The sequence below is a fragment of the Lithobates pipiens genome, unplaced genomic scaffold (genome assembly GCF_037356315.1).
Source record: "Lithobates pipiens isolate NorthernLeopardFrog02 unplaced genomic scaffold, aLitPip1_a1.2 Scaffold_1, whole genome shotgun sequence".
NCBI classification, from domain to species: domain Eukaryota; kingdom Metazoa; phylum Chordata; class Amphibia; order Anura; family Ranidae; genus Lithobates; species Lithobates pipiens.
Genome location: NW_027507685.1, coordinates 123,603,920 through 123,616,126, shown reverse-complemented (window position 1 = coordinate 123,616,126; position 12,207 = coordinate 123,603,920). Strand labels below are relative to the sequence as shown.

General features: G+C 47.6%; 1 protein-coding gene across 4 annotated transcripts in view; it reads left to right on the top strand.

The window, feature by feature from the left end:
• LOC143974432 (multidrug and toxin extrusion protein 1-like) overlaps nucleotides 1–12,207 on the top strand; it is a 167,902-nt gene that overhangs the window by 88,460 nt on the left and 67,235 nt on the right. For all 4 annotated transcript variants that reach the window (XM_077475843.1, XM_077475824.1, XM_077475815.1 and 1 more), the window contains 3 exons: nucleotides 52–153; nucleotides 322–390; nucleotides 1,139–1,287. In XM_077475843.1, coding sequence (XP_077331969.1) covers nucleotides 52–153; nucleotides 322–390; nucleotides 1,139–1,287 — 320 coding nt within the window. The remainder of the gene's footprint in view (nucleotides 1–51; nucleotides 154–321; nucleotides 391–1,138; nucleotides 1,288–12,207) is intronic.

Below are 12,207 nucleotides of genomic sequence, written 5' to 3'. Positions count from 1 at the left end.
TTTTATACATGGTGCCTCTATGAATAATTTCAGATTTTATCTTATCTACAGTTCCTGTCTCAGCTCATGATCTTCATGATAAGCATTGTGAGCTCCATATTCTGTGGACACCTGGGGAAGGTGGAGCTAGACGCTGTGTCACTGGCCATCGCGGTACGTTCCAATAAAAGTAGAATGAATCTGCATCATATATTATAGAAAAAGGATGTAAAGGCAAACAATTGCAAACACATACATGTCCATGTAAGATATAAGGTTTAAAAAAAGACTCTTATTCTATTTGAGCGTATTGCTATACATTATATTTCTAATCCCCTACAGGTGGTGAATATTACTGGTGTAGCAGTGGGAGCAGGGCTTGCTGGAGCATGTGACACATTGATATCGCAGGTAAGATACATGGTGAAGTGCTAGCAGTCACCGGGGGTACTTATAGTCCTTGACTCTCTATACAATTGTAATAGCCTTCTGAAGACTAAATTACGTGGCAGCCAGCTGAATGAGAAAAGCAAAACTGATTTCCCCATCCAAACATTCTAGGTGGATGGGTAAATTCTAACCACTGTGTCTTTGTATTCTGACAGCAGGACTCCCCCACGATCAGAATACTCTGATCAGCTCTGCAGCTCAATGGCTGCATGCACTGATTGAATTCTGGTTTTCCTGCAGGACTGGAACTGTTTGACAAAAGCCAGTTCTGTTGAACAGAGAGGGCTACACAAAGATTCAAATTGGAACCAAAAAATTCTGATCCATGTATGCCCAGCTTTAGGCAACAGTTTTACATGTGAAAAAGACCTAAATAGCAGGGAGATCTGATTCCATACAAGGCCAAAGAAATCCCAGGGGTGGAGCACTTGCCACCTTTTCTCTTGTAGCACAGTTAATCCAGCATACATGTAAAATGAATTTTGCCAATGCACTCTGTATTAGATGGTGGTCAAATCCATAATTAAAATAAAAAATGTTTACTCTAGCATTCATAACCCTATAGGTGTTGTTTCATTGTATGTGTAAATTTTCTGCATTATGCAAATGTTCTGTTATGTTGTCTGAATTCAGCTAGTTTTGTTCCCAAGGTGTACCCTGTCTCTGCTCAGTGAGAGCTATCCTTACCGATTATTCACTTTTATTTCAGATCTATGGAGGGCGCAACCTAAAATTGGTTGGGATAATCATGCAAAGAGGTACTCTTATCCTGCTACTCTTCTGCTTCCCGTGCTGGGCCCTATTCTTGAATACGGAACCCATCTTGCTTCTCTTCCGGCAAGACCCAGAAGTGTCCAGGTGAGCTCTTTATGAAAGAGTAATGGTCCTGCACCTTTACGAACAGCTTGGAAATGGGGGAACCAATGTTTTTATTCCCTAAATAATCTTTCAAGGCAAAAATAAAACTTTTGGTTATGTAGTACATTTGTTTAAAAAGGTCTGTACATTAGAATGAAAGGAGAAACATTAATAAAAGTGGAACAGATCAGTGTCGTTTTAACCACTTGTCTACTGGGAACTTTTAGCTTCTTCCTGCCCAGGCCAATTTTTCACAAATAGAGCTTTCTTTTGTTGGTATTTAATCACCTCTGGGTTTTAATTTTTTTGCTAAAAAAAAGGTTTCATAGTGTGTTATAAAATTTTGCAAACAGATAATTTTTCTCCTTCACTGATGTGCGCTGATGAGGCTGCACTAATGGGCACTGATAGGCTATACTGATGGGCACTGATGAGGTGGCACTGGTGGGCGTTGAGGAGGCTGCACTGATGGGCACTGATAGGTACCACTGATAGGTGGCAATGATAGGCAAAACTGATGGGAACTGATAGGCGGCACTGATGTGCACTGGTAGGCAGCACTTATAACTGACCCTGATGAGTAGGTATTGATGGGCACTGATTGGCAGCACAGGTGGGCACTCATTGGCAGCACTGGTGGACACTGTTGAGTTTGCACTGATAACCAGGATCCTGTGGTTGTCTTTTATCCTGTCAGCGTGAGGAAAGGAATGCCGGTAATGGGCTTGTGTTTACATGAGCATGTGATGTGATTGGACACAGCTGATCACATGGTAAAGAGCCGCTGATTGAATTTGTCCCGAAACAATGGCAGAAAGCCTGTATGGAAATAAAAAGTCTTGTTCCCTGTAAGAACTTTGTGCAGGTGGGTTACGGCATAAAACCGATATCTATGCTGGCCTAGGGTAATGCAGGGTTTTACAGTATAAAAATAGTACTGTTTTTGATGAATGGACTGGAATGAGTCAAAGTTTTCTCCAGTATGTTTTTGCCTTTTTTTTTTTGGTTTTTGGTTGTTGAAATGGGTTGTGAAAATGGTTGAAATTGTTTGGTATGGTCTGCTTTCTTTTTTTTTTATTTATTTATTTTTTTTGCATAAACATTTTATTAGATTTCAAAAGAAATACAGCATAAAGGACACTGAAATATACTCCACATAAAATACACATTCATGCAAGGGGAGAATGACATGTCACATAATTCAAAAAGAAAAGAAAATTCATTTTAACAAAGGCAACTACGTGGTGAAGGGAGGGTCTCTCAGTAAGAAGACCTCCCCCATTAAGAGTATAACACGTTCTATAAGCAGTTATAACAATTGGCCCTTATCTCGAAAATCCATTCCTGAGATAATCTATAGGCTACTGTTTACAAAGAGTGGGAGTAATATTTATTGACTGGCATGTTTGTCACCTAGCTCAAGAGGGCATGAATATAGTAAGTATCTCAGGTCATTCCCAGCCTTGCCATTCAGATTCAGCGGACCTAAAAGAAATAAATAAATGGGGGGGGGGGGGCGCAGAAATAAGAAAGAAAGAAGGGAGAAAGGAAAAGAAAAGGGGGGGGAACAATACCGCAAAGGATGAGGAATGAAGAGGTAGTGGGACCTCCACCAGCTGGCCTCTCCATCCATCTCCACCAAATATATGTTAGAATATCATGAGGTGTGCATTATTCAGTTAAGATTCTCAATTCAGAGCCACGTGAAGGTGAACAGATGTCAATTTGCATTCTGTTGGAGCTCCTGATATGTATGCAACTCTCGGTAGGTTGCCCAGGGTAACAATATCTCAGAATATTTGGAAGCTTTATCAAGCATGGCATATATCAGCTACTCCTTCTCTGCTATGCGATTAATCTGTCTGACCCACTCCTTCATCGAGGGGAGAGGAGGGGAGTAGACCTCCAATGTACACATTGTCTCGCAGCATTGATCATATGCATAGCAACCGCTGATTTGTAGTAGCGTTTTTTAGCTATCTTGGAAAAATGTAGAAGGTACTGTGCCGGTGAAAACTCTAATGGAAGGGAAGAAACCTCAACTGTCACATCATGCACCTTACACCAGAAAGGCTGGATTAGTGGGCATTCCCACCAAATATAGAGGAAAGTGCCTAGCTCCATATCACATCTCCAACAGCAATCAGGGTCGGAAGGGGTAAATTTGTGAAGAATATCTGGCGTTCTATACCATCTTGTTTTTAGTTTATTTACATTTTCGTGAAAAGAGCCATTCAAGGATACCTTGTGAATATGAATGAATGAATGAATGAATGAATGAATGATTTGGATAGCGCTGCAAATGCAAACTGAATCCCCTCAAGGCCTTGGTCCGTCCTGTGTTGTCTGCTTCTTAGAAGAGGTGGGTCTTGAGTTTTTTTCTGAAGGCCCGATGGTTTTCTTGCATGCGGATTTTAGTGGGTAGAGCGTTCTATAGCCATGGTCCTTGGACTGCGAATCTTCGTTCTCCCTTTGATTTGTAGCGGGACTTGAGGATGAGGAGGCGGTTTTGGTTAGTTGATTGGAGGTTGCGATTGGGTGTGTAGGGTTTCATTTTCTCACATAGGTATTGAGGAGCGTTTCCTTGTGTGTATTTGTGGGTGAGGCAGAGGGTCTTGAATGTGATCCTATACTTTACCGTTAGCCGATGTAGGGTCCTCAGGGATGGGGAAATGGATTCCCAGGTTTTTTTTTTTCCCGTGACTAGTCTTGCTGCCGTGTTTTGAACCACTTGCAGGTGTGCAATCTGGTATTTAGGTAGTCCTATGTAGGGGGAATTTGCATAGTCGAGTCGCAAATTGATGATTGTTCCAACTACTATTGCTTTCTCCTTTTCTTGAATGAAGGGGATGAGTCTACGTAGCAGGCAGAGAATATAAAGGTGGATGCTCTTCCAGGCAGCCTCATCTATCTCGGTCCCCAATGTAGTTTCCCAAAATGCGTGGTCAGAGCGGAACAAATCAGGTGTATCTGTAAACATGGCAGCATAAAGGAATGAAAATGCATGACTTTTGGCGAGAAGACTAGGAACAGAGTGATTCAAATATGATAAATGTTGGCACCTTGGTGAAGCCTACCCTACGGTATGGACAATCCAGGTAATATTTCAGTTGAATATAGTGCTAGAAAGGAAAAGAGTTTGTTTTGGATATCTGCAAGCTCCGTATGCCTCAAAGTGTTTCGTCTGCATCTCTAAATGTGGCGATTCTCTTGCCAGAAAGGTCTTGGAGAGGCCTGGGAGAAAGTCGGGATTACTGGGCACTGAAGAGTTGGGCTAAATTTAGCTGACACTGTGTGCGTAGAGCACGCTCTGTCAAAGGCATAAAGGGTAGCCCCAATAAGGGGATGATGTAGTAAGTGTGTCAGACCATGATCTTTGGGGAGCCAGGGGGTCTCCCGTAAATCCAAATCTGAGATCAGGCTTTCCAAGGTCACCCATCCCTTACATCTGGCATGAACCTTCCAGTCTACTACTCGGGTAAGATGGACCACCCAGTAGTATCGTTGTAAATTCAGGAGCCCAATTCTGCCCTTATGATGTGGAGATTTTGAAATCCATATTTATATCTTCAAGGGGACTCTCTAATAAAAGCACTCTCTAATTAAATTACCATGCCCCATTGGATATATATGTATATGTTTTTACGGGACGTTCTATATTTTGTGATATCAGATTGAGCCCAACTTAGATTTTAAAAAAAATTATTTTTTTCCTGGTTCTCAAAAGCTGTTGAATGTTTTAGGCAGGTGATAATTAAGTTACTCTTCAGACTTTTTGTCACTCCCTGGTTGGGGGTCTTTTGACATGCTAATTTCAGAACTGGTTATATTATGATCAAAGAGGGCTAACTGTTTTAAGGCAGACACAGAGGGACCAGAGATAGCCTCTTGCTTGTGTGGGAAGCATGCTTAAATTTCAGCCAGTCAGGATTCAATGTCACTTCTGAACCAATGAGGTAGTCCAGGGTTTTGATTGGCAGGGATGGGTAGAGAGGGAACAGAAAAACCAAAGTCTAGGAATGCTAATGCTCTTTGGCTCACGGTCTAGATGAAACATGGTAACATAAGGGCTGTCTAGTAGTGATGGACGAACTTCCGACGGGACGTTTCGCGAACGCGAAACGCGAACGGACACAAACGTTCGCGAAAACGACCGTTCGCCGCGGGCTCCATTGACTTCAATGGGAGGCGAATTTCGCAAACCTTTAGGTCGAATTTGCGGCCACGGGGTAATTATTAGGGGGTAGCACGTAGTCCCACCACCTGGACAATAGCATAATACATGTATGAGGTGAATTTGGGATCGATAACTACAAGCATTTTTTTTTTATTTGGGAAATTGTTCTGACAATTCAGGACTATGGAGCTAATGAAGGCAATGGAGGAGAGGGAAGGTCAGGGACCAGGGTAGGCAAACAAGAGGGTGCAGGAGATACAGAGCACTGACAGCAGCACCGTAATACAGAGCACTGACATCAGCACCGTGACATACAGCGCTGACAGCAGCTCCGTGACATACAGCGCTGACAGCAGCTCCGTGACATACAGCGCTGACAGCAGCTCCGTGACATACAGCGCTGACAGCAGCTCCGTGACATACAGCGCTGACAGCAGCTCCGTGACATACAGCGCTGACAGCAGCACCGTGACATACAGCGCTGACAGCAGCTCCGTGACATACAGCGCTGACAGCAGCTCCGTGACATACAGCGCTGACAGCAGCTCCGTGACATACAGCACTGACAGCAGCTCCGTGACATACAGCGCTGACAGCAGCTCCGTGACATACAGCGCTGACAGCAGCACCGTGACATACAGCGCTGACAGCAGCTCCGTGACATACAGCGCTGACAGCAGCTCCGTGACATACAGCGCTGACAGCAGCTCCGTGACATACAGCGCTGACAGCAGCTCCGTGACATACAGCGCTGACAGCAGCTCCGTGACATACAGCGCTGACAGCAGCTCCGTGACATACAGCGCTGACAGCAGCTCCGTGACATACAGCGCTGACAGCAGCTCCGTGACATACAGCGCTGACAGCAGCTCCGTGACATACAGCGCTGACAGCAGCTCCGTGACATACAGCGCTGACAGCAGCACCGTAAGCAGCCCCAGGAGGAAGTCAGCACAGCACAGGGATGGTGTGATCCCCTCATAATAAGAACCCCCAGGAGGAAGTCAGCACAGCACAGGGATGGTGGGAGCCCCTCATAATAAGAACACCCAGGAGGAAGTCAGCACAGCACAGGGATGGTGGGAACCCCTCATAATAAGCAGCCCCAGTAGAAATATGACACCGCTCAACCTCTTCAAAGAGGAGGGTAGGGGCATATAGTACGGTGTGCTTTTTTGGGTCAGGGAAGTGAGCCAAATGAATTAAGAAGGTCTGTGTGCTTGATTCCAAAAATTGTTTATAGACATATACATGGTCTACTGATCACATGTGTTGAATTCCTCCGAGATCCATGCCTCATTCATTTTTAGAAATGTGAGGTAGTTAACACTGTGGTGAGCTAGGCGAGTACGCTTATCGGTCACAATCCCCCCTGCTGCGCTGAACGTCCTTTCGGACAGGACACTGGATGAGGGGCAAGCCAACAGTTCGATTGCAAATTGGGCAAGCTCTGGCCAGAGGTCAAGCCTGCCCACCCAGTAGTCTAGGGGTTCATCACTCCTCAGAGCGTCCACATCGGCCGTTAACCCAATGTAGTCGGACACCTGACGGTCTAGGCGTTCCCTGATGCTGGATCCGGATGACACCTGTCGATGGGTCGGCTGAAAGAATGACCTCATATCCGAAGTCACCAACACATCTTCAAACCGGCCTCTTCTTGCAGGCGCTGTTGGATTGGTACCCGCAAATCCTTCTCTGGGAGTGGGAATTGCTCCTCTGCCAGCGCACGCAAAAGCAGAATGCAGCATTTCTCGAAGCAAGGCCTGGAAGTGCTGCATTCTGACAGCCCTCTGCGACGGCGGTAACATTTCCGCCATTTTGTGTTTGTACCGGGGGTCTAAGTACGTTGCCACCCAGTACTGGTCCTTGACCCTCATGCTTTTTATACGGGGGTCCCTATTAAAACACTGGAGCATGAAGGCCCCCATTTGCACTAAAGTGGAAGCGGTGTGGTGGCCTGGCTCCTGCTCATCATCCAGGATAATGTCGTCCTCTTCATTCTCCTCTCCCCATCCTCGCACAACAGGGATCCCAGAAAGGTTTAAAGCATGCTCTTCTTGCTCCTGCTCATCCGCCCCGGCACCATCCTCCTCTGACTCCTCATCAGACTCCTGTTGTTGACTTGTCTCAGATAGAGTAGCCCCCCCTGGGAATTCATCCAGCATTGCGACTTCCTCATCTTCCCGCTCCTGCTCCTCCACAGCCTGATCAATGACACGACGCAATGCACGCTCCAGAAAGAAGGCATAAGGTACCATGTCACTGATGGCGCCATGGCTGCGACTGACCAGTTTGGTGATCTCCTCAAATGGCCGCAGAAGTCTGCATGTGTCGCGCATGAGCAGCCACTGGCGCGGTGAAAAAAAACCCAGCTCCCCAGAACCGTTTCTTTCGCAGAGTTCATACAGGTAGACGTTAACTGCACGTTTCTGCTGGAGCAGCCTATCAAGCATATAGAAGGTTGAGTTCCATCGCGTCGGGCAATCGCAAATAAGACGTCTGACCGGCAGATGGTGTCGCCGCTGAATGTCAGCAAGGCGAGCCATGGCCGTGTAAGATCTTCTGAAATGGGCCGAGATTTTCCTTGCCTGCCGCAAGATGTCCTGGACCCCAGGGTATTTGACAAGGAATCGCTGCACGACCAAGTTTAAGACGTGTGCCATGCACGGCACGTGCGTGATTTTGCCCTGTTTCAATGCGCTAAGCAGATTGGCACCGTTGTCACACACCACTTTACCAACTGTCAAATTGAGCGGTGTTAGCCACTCATCTGCCTGTGAACGCAAAGCTGAAAGGAGTGCCGGGCCAGTGTGGCTCTTTGCTTCCAGGCACAACAGACGCAGCACGGCATGGCAACGTCTCACCTGGCATGTGGAATAGGTTCTGGGGAGCTTGGGCGGTGCAGTGGAAGAGACGCTAGCAGCGGAAAAGGAGGAGGCAGCTGAGGAGGAGAGGGAGGAGGATGGAGTAGGAGGAGGAGAAGAAGAGTCAGGCCTGCATGCAATCCGTGGCGGTAAAACCAAATCTACACGGGTGCCACGGGTTACATGCTTGACGGCCGTCAGAAGGTTCACCCAGTGGGCAGTAAAACTGATATACCTTCCCTGCCCGTGTTTGCTAGACCACGTGTCTGTGGTCAGATGTATCTTGGCACCGACACTGTGTGCCAGAGATACATTCACTTGCCGCTGAACATGGCCATATAGCTCTGGGATGCCCTTCTCTGAGAAATACTTCCTTCCTGGGACCTTCCATTGTGGTGTTCCAATGGCCACAAATTTGCGAAAGGCCTCCGAGTCCACCAGTTTATATGGCAGTAGTTGGCGGGCTATGAGTTCTGACAAGCCAGCCGCCAACCGTTGGGCAAGAGGGTTATCCGGCGTCATCATTTTTTTACGCTCAAACATTAGGCCCACGGAAGCCTGCCTTTTTGCAGAAAAATGTGAGCTTGGCGTGATGGAAGGTGGAGTGGAGGACAATTGTGAGGAGAGAGGAGAAGGAGAAGTAGAAGACGAGGCTGGACGGTGAGAGCCTGCAGTGTGGCTTTGTGTGTTCCGTTGCTCCCACTGGGCTCGGTGATGGCTGCTCATGTGCCTTCTTAAGGCGGTCGTCCCTAGGTGAGTATTGGGCTTACCGCGACTAACGCGTTGACTGCAAAGATTGCAGATGGCAACGCTATTGTCAGCAGCGGACACGTTAAAAAAAGCCCACACTGCGGAGCCATGTGCCGGTGTCCTGGGAGCGCCAGATGTGACCGTACATGGTCGATGACTCGCTCCTGATACATTTGCAGTCTGCTTTGTCCCTGCTGTGCAATGTAAGTCATTGCTGCTTCTCCTCCCTATCTGCTGGTCCATATCTCCCTCTGAACTCCCCTCCTCTTCCTCTCTTGTGGGCACCCACGTGACATCACTAGACACGTCATCATCAACGTCACCTTCCCCACCGCTATAAGTAGAGTAGGCAGCAACACCGGGGACCAACCTCCTCCTTGGGCTGATCTGGGTACTGGCGTCAGACTGCTGAGTAGCGCTTGTTGCTACCTCCTCTTCCTGATCCAATACCAAGAGTGGCTGCGCATCAGAAATGTCCTCTTGATATGGATCGGAAAATAATTCCAGTGACTCAAGCGGAAGGTATGTGGTGGTGGTGGTGGTGGTCGTGTTGTTGGTGGTAGTGTCTTTGGGGGTGCACATAGCAGAGAGTGAAGAAGAGGGTGCAGATCGAGAGGATGAGGAGGGTGCAGAAGAGTAAGGCTGAGCGAGCCACTCAACCAAGTCTGGTGCATCCTTTAAAGTAATTGAACGCACCTTCTGCAACTTCCCACTTTGGCTCAAGCCTGTTGCTCCTGCCCTACCCCTACCACCCCTGCGGAAGGGCCTGCCTCTTCCTCTGCATGTCATTTTTTAAATGACCCTGTGACAAAACTCTTAGTCCCTATACCGCTGAAGGACTGCTGCAGTATAGGTGAGCGGTCAGCAGTGGTGCACGTCAACCCTATCTATTGTGGACCTATAGCGGTCCTTACAGAACAGCAGACTGTACCGCACTCAAGCCTATGTACCGTAGCACCCTATACCAAGTTACCAGTCCTTATAAGAACTTTTGTGGACCAAGCAGGTTGTGTATTAGTGTTTAGCAGACTGTACGTCAGTCCCTATACCGCTGAAGGACTGCTGCAGTATAGGGCAGCGGTCAGCAGTGGTGCACGTCAACCCTATCTATTGTGGACCGATAGCGGTCCTTACAGAACAGCAGACTGTACCGCACTCAAGCCTATGTACCGTAGCACCCTATACCAAGTTACCAGTCCTTATAAGAACTTTTGTGGACCAAGCAGGTTGTGTATTAGTGTTTAGCAGACTGTACGTCAGTCCCTATACCGCTGAAGGACTGCTGCAGTATAGGGCAGCGGTCAGCAGTGGTGCACGTCAACCCTATCTATTGTGGACCGATAGCGGTCCTTACAGAACAGCAGACTGTACCGCACTCAAGCCTATGTACCGTAGCACCCTATACCAAGTTACCAGTCCTTATAAGAACTTTTGTGGAACAAGCAGGTTGTGTGTTAGTGATTAGCAGACTGTACGTCAGTCCCTATACCGCTGAAGGACTGCTGCAGTATAGGTGAGCGGTCAGCAGTGGTGCACGTCAACCCTATCTATTGTGGACCGATAGCGGTCCTTACAGAACAGCAGACTGTACCGCACTCAAGCCTATGTACCGTAGCACCCTATACCAAGTTACCAGTCCTTATAAGAACTTTTGTGGACCAAGCAGGTTGTGTATTAGTGTTTAGCAGACTGTACGTCAGTCCCTATACCGCTGAAGGACTGCTGCAGTATAGGGCAGCGGTCAGCAGTGGTGCACGTCAACCCTATCTATTGTGGACCGATAGCGGTCCTTACAGAACAGCAGACTGTACCGCACTCAAGCCTATGTACCGTAGCACCCTATACCAAGTTACCAGTCCTTATAAGAACTTTTGTGGACCAAGCAGGTTGTGTATTAGTGTTTAGCAGACTGTACGTCAGTCCCTATACCGCTGAAGGACTGCTGCAGTATAGGGCAGCGGTCAGCAGTGGTGCACGTCAACCCTATCTATTGTGGACCGATAGCGGTCCTTACAGAACAGCAGACTGTACCGCACTCAAGCCTATGTACCGTAGCACCCTATACCAAGTTACCAGTCCTTATAAGAACTTTTGTGGACCAAGCAGGTTGTGTATTAGTGTTTAGCAGACTGTACGTCAGTCCCTATACCGCTGAAGGACTGCTGCAGTATAGGGCAGCGGTCAGCAGTGGTGCACGTCAACCCTATCTATTGTGGACCGATAGCGGTCCTTACAGAACAGCAGACTGTACCGCACTCAAGCCTATGTACCGTAGCACCCTATACCAAGTTACCAGTCCTTATAAGAACTTTTGTGGAACAAGCAGGTTGTGTGTTAGTGATTAGCAGACTGTACGTCAGTCCCTATACCAATGAAGGACTGCTGCAGTATAGGGCAGCGGTCAGCAGTAGTGCACGGCAACCCTATGTATTGTGGACCGATAGCGGTCCTTACAGAACAGCAGACTGTACTGCACTCAGGCCTATGTACCGTAGCACCCTATACCAAGTTACCAGTCCTTATAAAAACTTTTGTGGACCAAGCAGGTTGTGTGTTAGTGTTTAGCAGACTGTGCGTCAGTCCCTATACCGCTGAAGGACTGCTGCAGTATAGGGCAGCGGTCAGCAGTAGTGCACGGCAACCCTATGTATTGTGGACCGATAGCGGTCCTTACAGAACAGCAGACTGTAACGCACTCAGGCCTATGTACCGTAGCACCCTATACCAAGTTACCAGTCCTTATAAGAACTTTTGTGGACCAAGCAGGTTGTGTGTTAGTGATTAGCAGACTGTACGTCAGTCCCTATACCAATGAAGGACTGCTGCAGTATAGGGCAGCGGTCAGCAGTAGTGCACGGCAACCCTATGTATTGTGGACCGATAGCGGTCCTTACAGAACAGCAGACTGTAACGCACTCAGGCCTATGTACCGTAGCACCCTATACCAAGTTACCAGTCCTTATAAAAACTTTTGTGGACCAAGCAGGTTGTGTGTTAGTGTTTAGCAGACTGTGCGTCAGTCCCTATACCGCTGAAGGACTGCTGCAGTATAGGGCAGCGGTCAGCAGTAGTGCACGGCAACCCTATGTATTGTGGACCGATAGCGGTCCTTACAGAACAGCAGACTGT